Below are 16,733 nucleotides of genomic sequence, written 5' to 3'. Positions count from 1 at the left end.
AAGTAAATCTCACTGCCACTGGAGTAGTGAAGGTCGTACCGGCAAGACCTTCCTGGGTCCCGCAGATTGGGGACGTGGTCAGAGAGAAAATAGTGGACAAGAAAGAATTTGGGCTATCTTGCAGAGCGTCTATACCTGTCCTGACTGTCAAAGGTACCAGAGCCCTACTTCTTCCGCCCCTTGCTGATCGAAGACGAGAGGTTTGTCTCTAGTGATCTGACCAAACAACACTATGTGGCTGATTCTCAACTGTAGGCCGCATGTGCTTCTAGGTAGCTGCCACACTCCTCTCGTTACCATTCAGGAAGTTCAGGTGGAAGCTTTAATAACAGAAGATTCCCAAATACTTTTAGACAAGACGATGAATGGTCTACTACTGTGTGCACCGGAAAGCTATCTAATCAAAGTTCGTACCTAATTACTATTGATTGTGGTCACTCTCAACTTCCTAGTCGTTCATCGTCAACAACCCCTGAATACTGAACATACTTCAAATTATAGAAGGAGCGTGAGGTATTTAAAACTGAAGATTCCCCCCTGCAAAGAGAAGCTGTAAACAATTAAGTGAGACTTTTTCCTGTTGAAACAACTACTACTGTACAGTCAACCAGTACAGAAATCTCAATTTAAAAGATTGACGAGGTCTATGTGAATATGCCCCAGATCAAGTCATCTACCAGTTCTATAAAACCTGCTAAGTTTTCAAGAATAGAGCGAACACTTCTGGCTACTTGCTGCACTATGACGACTTCATCAGATTCAAGTGATTTTGAGCTGCCCCCACCACCTGTCCCTTACAGGCTACGATGTGTGCTCTCTAGCTTTGGCTGAAAAATACTTACTTTGTTGTTTCTTGGATACGCCCCTAGATTACAATTGAATTACGTTTACTGGTCCTCTGGATGGGTTTGGTAACGGTCTTTTTCCTACTTATGAGTGGACACTATGTCCCAGAACTCTCTGCAGTACAACTTGCGAACTTAGTTCTGAAATCACATGCATCATCGCACTATGACCAAAGTGACCTGTCCCTGGTGACCATTACAGTAGTTCCGATTCCAGAAGGAATAGTATGGTACAGGGTATATATGATGTTTACGGTCCTAGTGAACTTTTACAAATTCCACATTTGTTTAAAATTTCTCTAAATTATATTATCACCTCGAGTATTTTCTCTGATGATTGGGGCAGTGGAACATCTAATTTGGAGATATGTCACCATTTCTAACACAAAGCTAGTATCCCACGTGCTGTTTATAATTATACTCAACTGGAACTCTGCCCAGCACCTCCGAAAGATAGTTTGAAAACATTTGCACAAAAGTTTGCTTATTTTTCTGATTTTGACAGATTAGACACAGCCTCTTATTATTATTATTATAGGCTTGCACATACACCTGCAAAGAAAAATATGATAACGAACACCAAACTGATCTACTCTGCTTCTTTTAGTTCCCAACTGTCTATACAGGGTTTCAACTTTTTTATAGACACAAAATTTGTCTGGGGAACAAAAGATTGGCAGGTTCCAGGAATGAACGCCTTAATCAGAGCATGCCTCCTACCACATCAGTTTATTTTCTTGAATAAAACAGTGCAACAAACTTCCTGTCTAGGAATAGCAAAAATGAAGGATTTAAACACACCGCATATTCCCACATTTTCACGCCTTGAAAATTGGCAGCATCTAACACACTTTAGTGAGAATACACTAGATATCATGATACATAATGGTTCTTTTTATTCATCAGATTCCAATTGGAAGGGATGATTGGTTTGGCCTGTGGATCCAAATTGGTGCCATTCTAGATTCCTGGGCAACACCGAAGTGTTTAGGAGCAATAGACATGATCAACTATACATACAATCAGAACGTTCTGGGGTAGTGACATTACATAGTGTTGGGAAGTTGTGCTTTGATTGGCTAAAAACCTCAACACTATCCCAGTTGAAGCATACTTTTCCCTTCTTTCTGATGACCTGGATCTTGAGAATTTTCTACTATGTCCCTAGAACCCACATCAAAAGCGCTTCTTGTGCGGAATTTATGAGCTGTGGAAAATTTCTCAACAGCAAGCTGCTGAAAGATTGCGTAAGAACAACCTGGTTAATTTAGAAAAGGTTTTGACTGTGGTTGACAACGGAATGACCACATTGTCGTCCAGAATTTATTCACTGGCAACATAGTGTCTTCTGCAGTTGACTTTATACAGTAAGACATGTACATTTTAAAGTTCGGGCAGTGACAATTACGGTCCATTGTAATACTGAGCTGGCTTTTGCAAACACTACATTGTGGCCACTTGCTGTGGTGTTACATCAATAGTTTGTCTGTTTTCTGCATATGATCTAACAGAACGGCAGATATAGTAATGGCACAAAGAGATGCGAAATGTACCATGTTGCACATTAAAAGATTAAACCAATTACCTTTTACCGATAACATCCTCATACTGGATAATCCATGGTTACATTACCCTACCGGTCACGACTTTCCAGTTCCAATATTGTCTCCCATACCAACAGGTAAGCAGATATGAAGCACTGGCGAGAAGGTTATGTGCATGAGAACTGGGAGTTACCATTCAGGTTTAAACGCAGAAATGGGGACACTGAAGTTTTTCTTAGTGATTCTGACTGTGAGAATGCTTTAAGTGGGTCTTTAATATGTAAAGACAATTCTCATCATGGAGCATGTTGTGCTTCAGTTGTGAACTTGTCTTGTTATCTGAAGGGTTTCCCGTCTGCTGTGAGTTATCCGGTCTTGAGGCTGCCCTCAAACATGAGGTATTTGATGTTGTGTGATCAAGGTTGCTGTGTAATGGAACCGGACATCGCTTATCTGGTGACTGTTAATTCCAAAAAGTCACTTGTTGCACACAAGTACTGTTTCTACCGGCTTGCATAGTTAGGGAGGCAAAGCTAAGGCCTTTGATACATTTTTCCAAAATATGCTTTGATTCTCGGAGTACGCTGAAAGCCATGCTTTTTCAAAAGAATGGCGTCTTAACTTAGGCTAGAGAGACTTTTGATCTCTAGGTTTCAAGGTCCTCTTCTGAGATACAGACACTACTCCACACTAACTTCCAACTGCATTTTGGGGAGCTGGTTCACTGTATCTTTAATATGTCTGTTGCAAAGGGAATAGTGCACTTTTTTTGGTCTTGCCTGAGACAGCGCATGCTTAGTAAGTGGCTTTTACAAGTGCCACCAGAGGCTTTTGCTGGCCTCAAGCTTGCGGTTACGCGCGCAAGTGCAGCCGCCAGCTTTCAGTGCCCGAAGCGCCATCTGGAGGGCAAGCACTTTCAATTTTGCCGCTGCTGCGCGCGCACCACTCGCGTGCTTCACACAACTCCTGGGCTTGCTGCTTTCACTTTTTCAGCCATGTGCGCACCACTCGTGTGCTTTTGCTTTTCCCTGTAGCTGCTGGGCGTGCCGTTGCCCGTCTGCACTGAGCTCTTTCTTGTAAATATGTATGCTGGGTGATGTGGTAAAATCTTTTGGGATTTCACTGGTATCATATGCAGACAATACCCAGCTTATTTGATCACTGACTGCGGGTTCCACAGTGTGTGCTGCCAACTTTAAGAACTGTTTGATCGCTTTTGCTGATTGGATACATGCCAACTTCCTGAATGGCAACAAACAGAGATTCTCCTCTTCTGGAAACACTTGCAAGAATCGCAAGGTCAAGTGTGTTAAGCTTTTTCCCCTAAGCCCAATTCTGTTGAAAAACGTGGCCATTTTTCAATATCACTCGTTATCTTTCCAGCCACAAGTCAAAGCACTGTCTTCTGTTTATTTTTGCCACTCTTGGAAACCTCTAAACTATTATTGGCTTCTTTTGTGCTCAGGTTTGAAGGACGGCCATCCAGTCAGTAATCACCTCTCGCCTATTGCAATATCCTGTACTTGGGTGCTATGAGGCATGTGAAAAACAGGCTGAAGATTATTCAAAATGCGTGACGAGACTACTTTTCCATCTGCCGAAAGTTTGCTCAGCCTTGCAGCTACTCTGCAAGCTGCATTGACTTCCGTTAGAGAAGCGCATCCAGTTTAAGGCATTTTGCGTGGCTGTCCGGGTCATGGATAGCAGGGTGCAGGGTGAAGTCACAAACACCACTTCACACTCTCTTACTGAGGTGAGCTTGATTCTTGCACCATCCCCACGTGCCAGGAATTGACAGTGTGTCCTCCCCCTTATGCACCACACCTACTCGCACTTCCCCACACCCCAGCTCTCAGTGACACTCAGACTCGTGACCACATTTCACTCTCTAGGTCCCAGTATCTCATTGGCTGAGAACCCACACTGTATCAAAGTATTACGGAAGCACTGATATGTTACTTTGCATTCATACCCACAGACCCCCCCCCCAAGCACATCTAGTAACATATGCTTCTCAGGGAATTATACCTCTCCATTGCTGTCCCTTAGGAAGATTGACAGATGTGGGGGTTCTTTGTGGTTCATTAATTCTGCATTGATAGAAGCCACACAATAGGACATTACTTCATGCTCCACGTGACACAATAATATATTTCATTTCCTGCTACATATTGTGTTATTTTATTGCTATTTGTAAAGCAGTGTGTATGCTGAGGATTCATGGTGATGTGCAAGACAGTAACTCAACCGAAAGTACTGTTAAAAAAAAGTGTGCAGACCAAAAGTTATAGATTAAAGAAAGGTCTTTGGTTTTTTCCTTTAAACAAGGAGCGATGATGCTAAACGTCGCTGGCCTGTAGATCGTAAAGTGCACTATGGGTAATACAGCTTGTTGGGGTGAGGAATTGAAAGTGTGTTAAAGGGTCCAACAGAGTAATGGGATTGTAGGTTTTAAGAATCCTTATATACCAACCTGAGAGTAGCAAGGGGTCAAAAAAACTAGTGTGTGTATGCCTTGTCCGTTGAAGGTGGGTGTTGTAATCAAATCAACTAGCAAAATCTGTCAAAGGGTCTCTCCAAATGCTCAAAGAGATCCCATCAGACTTCCACCCTGTACCGCCCTACATCATTTGGGAACCTTCAAAGTGCACCTGGGAAATCGAGTACCCAGTGCAAGATTTGGCCAGACTCAACCAAATCCCTCACATCAATCCCAAACAGTTTGTGATGTAAATAATAGTAGGTATCAGGGGGTAGTTGAAAAGCAGTGCTCAATAATGTAAACCAAAAAATGTGTAAGGTGTTGTGGCTAAAATTGAGTAAGAGGAGGAAAATATGTTTAATGGATACCTCCCTTTTCTCAATATTAAAAACAGTGCAAACGGTAGTTTCAGCAAATAACTACACAGATGAACAAAGTGGTCGACCTGTTTCTGCAGACTTTCACTGGGCCCACGGGTCACCTCGCTGCTTCATCAGGACCTATTTTTGCTACTGCTATGTGTGATGATGTGAATCAAACTATAAATTAAAGTGACAATCAAAGTAAATATCACCTGAAAGTTCTCCCAATTTGTAGGAGAATGTCGCCCCCCTTCACCTGGCCACAGCTCAGGAAACACGGAGCACCGCTCTGTCCGTCGGTACTCCAGACGTCCTTCTGGGCTGTCTGTGGGAGGTGAGACAGCCCAGAAGGACGTCCCTGGCCTTTTAAGATGTGATGTTATTAGCGTAAATGCTCAGGTATTTTAATTGGTACCCACATTCTTTCCCCGAGACTGAACTTGGGACATGTCAGACACCCTCATGGGCTTTAGCAAGGTAGTGTGTTCAAATTCCTAACCTACTCCTCAAAACATTTGTAGCAGTTAGGTTTGGCATTTTAGGGTCCACAGGCAGGTTCTCTGGCCTGGTACAACACGTTGTTGAAACTCTGTAGCGACCGCCTGTGGGACTGTTTGTATGTTTTCCTGATGTGGTGGTCTCTTCCTGATCCCCTAATCTGGGTGATGAATGGAGAAAGCTTGTTCTCTCTTGGGATCCCTGGAAATGCAACAGGGGGCTACAGTGCTCTCTCTGGTTACTCTCTGAGTGAATCTTCCATCAATCAAAGGATTTCTTTTAGTCAGCTGGATCAAAGAAAGCATTTGTAGAATCTGTAAAATAGTGTGTTTGTTGGCAAAGGGGTTAGCTTGTAAGCAAAAAAATATTCGGAATGAGCAGAGATTATGTGCCGATGGTTAACATCTACTTGAAACTTCAGTGTCTGTCTCCATGTACTTCACAATCTATCCCAGCCTGCACATGGTCTTAAATGAGAGAAGTGTAACAGAACTGCTGTGTTCAACTAATCCGAAAACACAGAACCTTTTTCCCTTTCAAAGGGAGCCCCTGCCTTACCATTTGGGATCTTCTTAGTTAGTCATTCTTTTTTTTTTCTGTTTGTTAAAATTTGTTTAGTTGCATTTCAGTGTAACATATACATAACCGAAGTAAAAAACAAGATACAATCAGCAATATCAGTCTTGCCTTAATGACAATGCAAATACACTATCCTTAATTTTAGAGCAAAAATAAATACGACAGACAAGCATTTGCAATGCAATAGGTCTCGCATTTACGGGAGCTTAGGCTATTGGCTTTGTAAATGACAATGCCTTTTTTTATGTTTTAAAAAGCATAACAAAACAAAAAGGCATTGTCATTTAGAGTGCCAATAGCTCAGACTCTCATAATTACAAGACCTATTGCATTGCATAGCAAATAGGTCTCGCTTTTGAGATCTAGTAAGTGTTTAGCCGCGCAACTTTTGATGCTGTTGCACCAAGGATATTGTGCTGCATAACTAAATACTTATAAGGTCCCAAAAGCGAGACCTATTGGCTATGCCAATGCTTGTTTTAAATGCATCTTTCATACACTCCGTGTTGGAAAGCATTTTTGGAAGTCCCAGTTCAACCCACAATGGAAACAGTACTGCTTAAGGTGCGGTGCTGTGAATGCATGGTACACTGCTTTGGCACACCTCGGCTTCGAGAACTAAATAAGCAATGGTTATTGGCCTTCAGACCTGTTTGGCTTCACTGCGTACAACCTCTATTCCACTGCCTTCTTTGCAGCCACAAATGCAGATTGGATTTGGATGACAATCTGTTGCGCTACTGGACATTGAGGTACTGATGGACCCCTTAAAGGCCTATGGGTATTTTTGTCCCCAACGTATTCCATTACTGATGAATGCATTCTTTGAGCCACCCTTGGATGCTTTGGCTCCTAGTAAAACAGACACTGGCTTTCTGCTACGCTTACAGGATGCAGTCCCTTTGGGCACATATCCTGAGTCCAAGGATGAGACATGTTGCTGAATTCTGCATAAGCTGGAGTCTCTTCAGTAAGAAACCAGACAATAAGGGAGCTACAGTTGTCTTGCAGTGACGAGGGCTTGGGCCAGGTTTTCTTTATTGAACTATGGAAAAGGTATACTTTTCCTAAGGACTTTCATCATAAAGAAACCGGTCGAATTGAGTTTGTTTCAAATCAGAGGAATTAGTCGAAGAGGATGCAATTGTTGTGGACGGAAGTGTTGAAAAGAGGGCCCAGTGTGTCAGGCCACCAGTTAGGCAACCAGATGGAGGTTTTTCCGAAAATGATCACCCCAGTTTTGTCTGAGATCAACTTGAGTGAATTGGAACCCATCCATAAGCAAAAATGCAAAGTCAGTTTTTAAATTATTTTGAAGACTCTTCAGATTGCCATCTTGCCTGAGTATGTTCTACAAATCACCTACTTAGCCGTAAATGTGAGGCTAAAACACGCTGAACTCAGTGAGTATAATGTTGTAGATGTTGAGTCGAAGTGGGCTTCTATGAGTGCAGTAGGTGAGCTGGATGTATGTGTATGTGTGAGTGCTGGGTGAATTAAGTGCATGCCTTGGACCTTTGAGTGCAAGGTAAGAGTTGCACCCATGTTAGTGCGGGGAGACTAGTGTGTGGGTGCAAGTTGAAAAGTGTGCCCATGTGAATGCAGGGTCAGCAGTTTTTGAGTGCAGTATGTACTTGTGTGAGCACAGGGTGAATAAGTGCTGGGTGAGTGCATGACGAATAGTGTTGCCTGCTAGGTGAACAGTATGCTTTCTCAGTGCAGGTTTAAGTGTGCCTTTAGTGCAAGGTGAGAGTTGCACTTTTGTAAGTGGAGGGCGGGTGCTGTCTGAGTCCAGAGAGAGAGAATATAGCATGCTTTAAGTACATCTGTTGTGAGTGATGATTGAGTTCATGATTGCCTTTGACTGGAGGCTAATTGGGGACGTGAGTGCAGTAGGGTGACCAATGTGCCAGTGTGAATGCTGGGTGAGTAGTGTGCCTGACTTGAGTATACGTTTGAATATGTGGGAGTGAAAGTTGTGCCCATGGAAGTGTAAGATGAACAGTGTGAGTGCAGGGCGACTGGTGTGGAGTGTAGGGTGAAGATTGTGCCGAGTACGTCATGCCTGTGAGTGGAGTTTGAGTGGTGGGGTTATGTATGAATACAGGGAGAATGGTATATCTATCAGTGCAGGGTGAGTACTAAATGGAAGATTTTATCCAAATGAGCACAGTTTGAGGTAACTGGTGTGCCTGTGTGAGCGTCGGGTGACCAGTGTGCTTGTGTGTGAGAGGTGCTCATGTGAGTGAAGGGCAAGTGGTGTTTCCATGTTAGTGAAGGGTGAACAGTATGCCTGCCTGAGTACAGGTCTGTGTCTGTATCAGTACAAGGTGAGATTTGTGTCTTTGTGAAGAATGCTGAGTGTGTGTGTATGTGTGCTTGGTTGTGTGTGTTGTGTTTGTGTGTGTGTGTGTGTGTGTGCAAGCAGTGTGCCAATGTAATTGCAAAGTTAACTGGGTGCCAATGTGAGTGAGCGTTGTGCCTTTGATAGTGCAGGGTGCAGCATATTAAAGTCAGACCGGTTGTTGCTAGTACTTAGTTTTGTATGTGCAATGCACAACCTACAATAAGCAATCTTTTGGCGGAGTTGTCTCTGTTCATTTGTGGTTGTCTGGGCGAGCATGTGTTCCTTTCTGTTAGCTTAGTTTATGTTCACGTATACATCTTGCGTATGTCATTTTGGCCTCTGAACATGCTGTGATGTCAGTTTGTACATGTTATGTAACAAAACCAGATTCATCAGTTGTGACTATGCTTGGTAAACTGATGTTCCCAAGTTAATTTTTAAGTACTGAGGTATTAAATTAAAGTAAGAATTTTACAAAGAAGGGTGGTGTCAAAGTCAGAAGTATATAGTCTGTTTATGATTTTGCTTTTATGGGTAAATACAGTTGAAATTTTTGATGTATCAACATATTTAGTTATGTTTAATGTTAGCCAAAAAGCTACATATATATTTAAATATAAAATGTAGATTGGTTGTCATTTTGTAGTGAAAAAGCACTCTAAAACATATTTACATCTGCATCATCATTACTTTACAGGTTAAAGTTGCTCTGTTCTGTTCATTTGCTAAATATTTTGAAATCAGTAAAACTGCAATTACATGAAAATGAAATGAAATGAAAAGTAATTTTTCTATAACGCAACTGCCACTCCTAAAAGAGTCCCCTGGTGCTGTGAGTAACAGCTCCGCTATATAGAGCAAAAACCTAAATAGGGTCTAGGCAACAAGCATCCTATATTCCGAAAATCCACGTATTTAACAATTTCCTGAACTACCCCTCCTGTTCAATAACTCTAAGTTCCCTAGGCATACTATTCCAGGTCTTTGCTCCCAGAACAGTGGCTGATCTTCCGCCTCTGGTAGCTAATTTGAATGCCGGAACCCTGAGCAAACTTGCGGTGGTGGACCTCAGTGTTCTTACAGTAGTATGAGGCCTGAATCTTACTGAAAGATATCTTGGGCCCAGGTGACGATGGGCTCTAAAAGTCATCAGTAGGAGTTAGAACAGGATTCTTTTATGGACTGGGAGCCAATGAAGAGCCTTCAAGGCAGCCGATGCCCTATACGTTTGTGTTGTCTCCTAATCAGCGATTTAAAGTGTGTGGCAAGTGAACTCTTTCAGAAAAGAGGGATCTTAATGTATACATAAAAACATGCAAGAACTGTGATATGTGAACAGCACCAAACTCATATGTAACCCTCTGCAATTCCTTAACGTTGTATTACGTAGAGCTTACAAGAATCCTTGGCATGGCAGAGCTGCAGAAAGCAAGACGTCAGTTTATCAGCTACACGAAGATGCACCCGAATGAGAACATCTCGCAACTAGCCAACATGTTTGTTCAGTACCTGAACAAGAGTATACATTAGAACAGACAGTTATGCTGCTTCTGGTCATCATGGTATAATTTGGAAACGCTTAAGAAGGACTTCAAATGAGGAAATGTAACGATTTTTAAGAAAAACTCTGGACTGCAAAAACATTTATTTTAACCAATTGAAAATAAAACATTTATTTTCATACCTTGTCTTCTGCTGCATTTTCTTGTAATGTAAATCACCATGGGGTGACCCATTATCCCTCAGAACCTGGGCAATACAATTTAATATAAACAATGGTACTGTGGGGTATGTAACCTGATTACTTCAATACATGAATTCAATCTTTTCACAGTTTAAATAGTCAAAAGGTTACTTAAGACAGTGCTCCAAAAGAGGAGCTGTCTCACAATGCAAATCCAAAACCAAAAACATTCAGGGTAACCATCCGTTTTTTAATCTATGAATTATTTTTCATTCATAAATAAGTACCCTGTTTATACATAAGAATTATTCAATCAAAACGTATTCACAATTTACAAATACTCTTTCTAAAGACAGCGCATTATAAATTTGAGTGAATATCATGTGACATAAAGTGAAATAGTGACATTCAAACGTGATTTTTTATATATATATATATATATGCATATATATATATATATGCATGCAAATCCACTCGTACAGAAAGTACAACGCACTCCACACAGATGAGTCGGACAAAATACTGTCTGCTTAGTCAAATCCTTGGTTTATTTCAAAAACCACAAGCCAAAACAACCCTACGCGTTTCGGCGGACAACCGCCTTGCTCACGGGTAAGTGTTGTTGTTTATCCATAGGTTAAATAAAGTGCATGTGATGCATTAAACCAACAACATCAAAAGGGGACAAAAGTGCTTTGAGGAGTCGGCCATCTTACAATGGGTTAGTTGCAATGCGTCAAACAACATAGGATATGCATTCGAGCCAAAGAATAAATATTGTATTGGTGTGCCAGTTTAAATTAAGTAATGTTCTTTAGAAAAAATATAACAATATCATGGAATAGAACCTCCTGTGTTAAATACATTGGAGAAACAGAGGATTCACCTGCCCAAATGCTGATGGCATAACGCTTGCGTCAGCTAAATTAAACAGTATTATTTACAGAAAATGACAAAGTCATGTGATAGAGCCTCCTGCAATTGATGCGTTTGGAAAGATATGGGGCTCGCCTGCCTATATAATAATGGCATAACGCTTGTGGGAAACCTGGGTACAAAAGGGTATTATATTAGCCAAGTGGCATAATGCAATATACGGAATATATGACCAAGGGTAAATGTTTGTGCACATATTTAAACATTTGGTATAAGAAACGTGTAAAACTCATGATTTTAGAAATCACATATTCTAAGCCCAGTGGCACATTAGGGAGAAAAGGATAGATGTACCCGTCAGGGAGAGGACCTAATCCATATCCTGGTATTCATGAATATAAACAATATAGACAAATCAGGTAGATTCCAAAACCCAAGTGGGGTAGTCCATAGTCTTTTTCACCAAGTCTCTTAGTTTCTATCATTCCCAAGTTCATCAGATAAATCATATTGTAACATTGACTAACATTGTTTCCCAGTTGGGCAGGCAAGTTTCATATCCATAGATTGTCCATTCCATATATTCGCTGGAGTTCCCAATCTGCAAGAAAAACATCCCTGGCTCATTAACTATACCAAATTGTTTCATCTATAACCCAAAGTGTGGACATTCCTCCTATTCATCAATTAGTTACATTAAAAACAAGTGAAACAGTGAATGTTAAAATTACAGCAGAAAGCTTTGGACTCAGTATAAATATAACAGCATAACAAAGTATTCAAGTGCAGATAGGGCAGGTCGGTCAGTAGAGCAATGCCCCTTGCCAACCCTGTTTCCAAAACTAGTTTTGAATAATTCATGTAAGGCCTACTCTCCCAGGAACCATGCCATTTCTTCCTCAGAATTCAGACCTATCGGGATCTTCGACTCTAGATTAAGAATATATTGGGATTCTAGTTGTCTAAGTTTGCGAATTCTGTCCCCTCCCCTGTTGCTGGTTGGTATTCTATCAACAACACAGAAACGTAACAGATCCCTGTTACTCTGATGGTACTCTTCAAAGTGTCGGGCAATAGGTGAGAGCTTATCTTTGTTTTGGATGGCTCTCATATGCTCCAATACACGCTTTTTGGCAGCAAACATAGTGCTGCCCACATATCTCTTGGGGCAGGGACAGGTCAGTATGTAAACGCAATGGTCTGAGAGACAGGTTAAATGTTTTTCAATTGTTTTCTCCACGTTTTCCACCGGGTAGAATACTTTCTTGACATTACAACTATATTTGCATGCCTTGCAGGACATGCATGTAAAGAAGCCCTTAACATCCAATGGAGATTCTTTCTTTTTTGCAATATCATTGCTACACAGTCTATCTTTGAGCGATTGTCCCTTTCTAAAGGTCACATTAGGGAAATTTCGTATAGCCTCTTCAATGGTAGTTTCAGTTTTCAACACCTGCCAGTGTTTAGCCAAACACTGTCTGACCCTCATGGATCCTGTGTTGTAGGTTGTAATGTATCTGATATTACCGTCCTCCTGTCTATCATTGGATGAATCTAACAGTTCACCTTGGGAAAATTGACTAGCCTTTGATCTAGCAAGGCGCACGATTTCTTTGTTATATCCTCGCTCAACAAATCTATTTGTCATGAGGTCGCATTCTTTCTCAAAATCAGCATTGGTTTTACAATTCCTTCGAGCCCGAAGGAATTCCCCATAGGGGATGCTGCGGATGAGCGAGGGGGGATGGCTGCTGGCTGCGTGCAAAAGTGTATTGCCCGCTGTTTCCTTCCTAAATAAGGTAGTCACCAGTTTGTTGTCTGACACAGTTATCTCTAAATCTAGAAATTTGGCATTAGTCTTGCTTGTAGTGTGTTCAAATTTTAAATTCCAGTCATTGTCATTAAGACTTCCCACAAATGACTCAGCCAAGTCTACGCTGCCATTCCAGATCAGGAATAAATCATCAATGTATCGCAGCCACAATACCACATGGCTGCGATACAGATGATGTCTCATGGGCACTGCCTGCTCCCATCTGCCCATGAATAGATTGGCAAAACTGGGAGCAAAGCAAGTGCCCATGGCAGTGCCCTGCTTCTGTCTGTAAAAATTCCCATCGAACACAAAAAAATTATTTTCAAGACAAAAATAAATCATCTGAACAATCATCGCACTGTGCTCTAGGAAAGAGACAGATCTGGATTTCAAGTAGTGTTCACAAGCTTTTGCACCATCCTCATGTTTAATTGAAGTGTACAAACTGCACACATCAAGTGTTATCAGCAGGAAGTTCTCATTCCAAGTGACATTTTCTATTTTCTTCAAAAAGTCACGGCTGTCCTTCAAATAGGATGGTAATGTCTCAACGTATTGGCGTAAATAAAAATCAATATATCTGGAACTGTTTTCTAACAGTGAGTTCATGGAGGAGACTATAGGTCTCCCTGGTGGTCTAGTTGGATTTTTGTGCAGCTTAGGCAACAGATACAATATCGCAATTTTGGGGTTTCTATTTAAGAGAAATGCATATTCATCATACTCCAACAATCCATGTTTGTGCCATTCTTTCAGCTTACCATAGTAAGTGTTGTTGGACTCCTGAATAAGGGATTTAGGTACTGTTTCATAGCATTCCTGATTACTTAATTGGTTACACCCCTCATCAATGTAATCTGATAAGTTTTGGACAACCACGTTTCCACCTTTATCACTCTGGCGTATCACTATATTAGTGTCTTGTTTGAGCGACTTGGTGGCCAATCTTTGAGCTTTAGTCAAGTTGTCCTTTGACCACCTTCTGTTTTTGGCCATGTTTTTCAAGTCTTTTATGACCAGATCTTCAAAGGTGTCTATACCACTAGATGGTACCACTGGACTAAAGGTGGATTTAGATTTAAAGTTATTGCAGCTGCTCAGATTTGTTTTGTATCCCAACATCTGGGCATCAATGGGTGGTAAGTCAGGATTATCACGTTCTAGTTCCTCGAGAGCCATCAGAGTTTCTACTTCATTGATGGTCTCTACTGCCGGAACCTCTGTTTTAGAACCCTTATTAATGTTGCCCCCCTTCGCCTTTAGTTTGTTCCATTTGTGAAGGCGGAGTTTTCGTAGAAAACAAAATAGGTCAACACGTTCCCGATGATAAGAGAACTGATTAGTGGGACAAAAGGATAAGCCAAATTGCAGAACATCAAACTCATCATCAGTTAAAATATGATTTGATAAATTTACCACATTGTTGATGTTCATTTTCCACGTCGTTTTTGGCCCCGTGTTTCCACTCCCATAGGGGTTGCAGTCGCCTTTCCAGCCACCTCTCCTGACTTGTTTCCGGATGTTGCTGTATTTTCTGTAGTTTTTCCTCTTCCTTTGCCGCGTCCGGAGAATCCTCTTCCCCTCCCTCTTCCTCTGTCCTTTTGCCAATTCGATTTGGTCTGCGTTTGATTCATTGCTTGAAATTCCTTCCAATAATTTGACGGTTGGGCGGTGGTAGTATCATCCACTGGGTTTCCATCTTCAGAGATATCGCTCTCACTGATCTCCCCGTCTACTGTTTCTGCACCTTGTGTTTTGTCCAGTGCGCCTTGTATACCTTTCCTTATCAGGTTGTCATACTTATGACTAAAGGTAAATACCCTTCCGGAGCGGTAATCAATTTCATCCCTCAAGAATTTCCGTTCTTTCTTGGCTATGGTTTCTTCCTCATGTTTTTCAATCCTTGTTCTTATCTCCTCCATTTTATTTTTGAAGATGTCATCTTTCTCTTCTTTTTCAATTTCATTTCTTAACTCATCAATAGCCAATATTAGGGTGCCTCTATTCTTCCATGCGTGTTTGATTAGTATTGATAGCATCCGATTAGAGCAGTCCATTAGGTTGTCTGCCCACTCCCCTGCCAGTTCTTCATCGGTGTCTTCATAAGAGGGGGCTATCAGAATCCTCAAACCACGTGGCACGCGCTTTTCTTCCTGGTATTTCTCAAGGGTGATCGCCTCCCACCACTTGGATATCTCCTTGCGCATCATTTTCTCCAATTTAAAATACTTTTGCTGTAGTGATGTTGTTTTCACGACTGGATCTTTAACAGGCGCGTTAGTATTTTTTGCGGCAAACATTGTTGTTGCCCTGAGTCTCCTCTTCGCTTCCATTTCTTCTCCCATAATTTGGCTTGCATATATTGGTGGTTCACGTTATATTAATCCAGACGTTAAGCAGACTTGAACTGAAATCGCGCTTTCAGCATTAGTTCAAATGAGATGTCCACTGTGCGCCACAAGTGCAAACAAACACTCGCTTCCTGGTTTGTTTTGCACGTGGACCGTAGCGCTACTGACAGGTCACACAATTCGCCGATGTACGTTAGTAATGCGCGTTCCGCTTTTATGCAGGTAATTGTCTTTGCCGCTTTCAGAGGGAAACGGTTAAGGAAAAACCGTTCCGTGTGCAGTAGCAATCACACAGCAGCGTTCTTACACATCCTGGAAAGCTGGAAACAAAGCGCAGGCTGAGGGTACCTGGTCAGGGCGCGGTCTACCGGTTACTCGAAAAACTTCACTTTTCACTTCCTCCATGTAAAACCGGGACTCTTCACTGGCGGTGCGGTCGGGTTTGGAGGGTCCCGAATAAATGCAAATCCACTCGTACAGAAAGTACAACGCACTCCACACAGATGAGTCGGACAAAATACTGTCTGCTTAGTCAAATCCTTGGTTTATTTCAAAAACCACAAGCCAAAACAACCCTACGCGTTTCGGCGGACAACCGCCTTGCTCACGGGTAAGTGTTGTTGTTTATCCATAGGTTAAATAAAGTGCATGTGATGCATTAAACCAACAACATCAAAAGGGGACAAAAGTGCTGTGAGGAGTCGGCCATCTTACAATGGGTTAGTTGCAATGCGTGAAACAACATAGGATATGCATTCGAGCCAAAGAATAAATATTGTATTGGTGTGCCAGTTTAAATTAAGTAATGTTCTTTAGAAAAAATATAACAATATCATGGAATAGAACCTCCTGTGTTAAATACATTGGAGAAACAGAGGATTCACCTGCCCAAATGCTGATGGCATAACGCTTGCGTCAGCTAAATTAAACAGTATTATTTACAGAAAATGACAAAGTCATGTGATAGAGCCTCCTGCAATTGATGCGTTTGGAAAGATATGGGGCTCGCCTGCCTATATAATAATGGCATAACGTTTGTGGGAAACCTGGGTACAATAGGGTATTATATTAGCCAAGTGGCATAATGCAATATACGGAATATATGACCAAGGGTAAATGTTTGTGCACATATTTAAACATTTGGTATAAGAAACGTGTAAAACTCATGATTTTAGAAATCACATATTCTAAGCCCAGTGGCACATTAGGGAGAAAAGGATAGATGTACCCGTCAGGGAGAGGACCTAATCCATATCCTGGTATTCATGAATATAAACAATATAGACAAATCAGGTAGATTCCAAAACCCAAGTGGGGTAGTCCATAGTCTTTTTCACCAAGTCTCT

General features: G+C 41.5%; 1 protein-coding gene across 1 annotated transcript in view; it reads left to right on the top strand.

The window, feature by feature from the left end:
* Window positions 1–10,340, top strand: part of LOC147663060 (protein KTI12 homolog) — a gene marked incomplete at its 5' end in the record, with an annotated part of 153,811 nt that extends 143,471 nt beyond the window's left edge. Inside the window, one exon of the mRNA XM_086950710.1 lies at window positions 10,044–10,340. Within this exon, the coding sequence (XP_086806836.1) occupies window positions 10,044–10,187 (144 nt within the window). The remainder of the gene's footprint in view (window positions 1–10,043) is intronic.
* Between the last annotated feature and the right edge of the window lie 6,393 nt (window positions 10,341–16,733).

This window comes from Lissotriton vulgaris, unplaced genomic scaffold (genome assembly GCF_964263255.1).
Source record: "Lissotriton vulgaris unplaced genomic scaffold, aLisVul1.2 SCAFFOLD_1430, whole genome shotgun sequence".
NCBI lineage: Eukaryota > Metazoa > Chordata > Amphibia > Caudata > Salamandridae > Lissotriton > Lissotriton vulgaris.
This window is presented reverse-complemented; position numbering and strand designations above follow the sequence as displayed.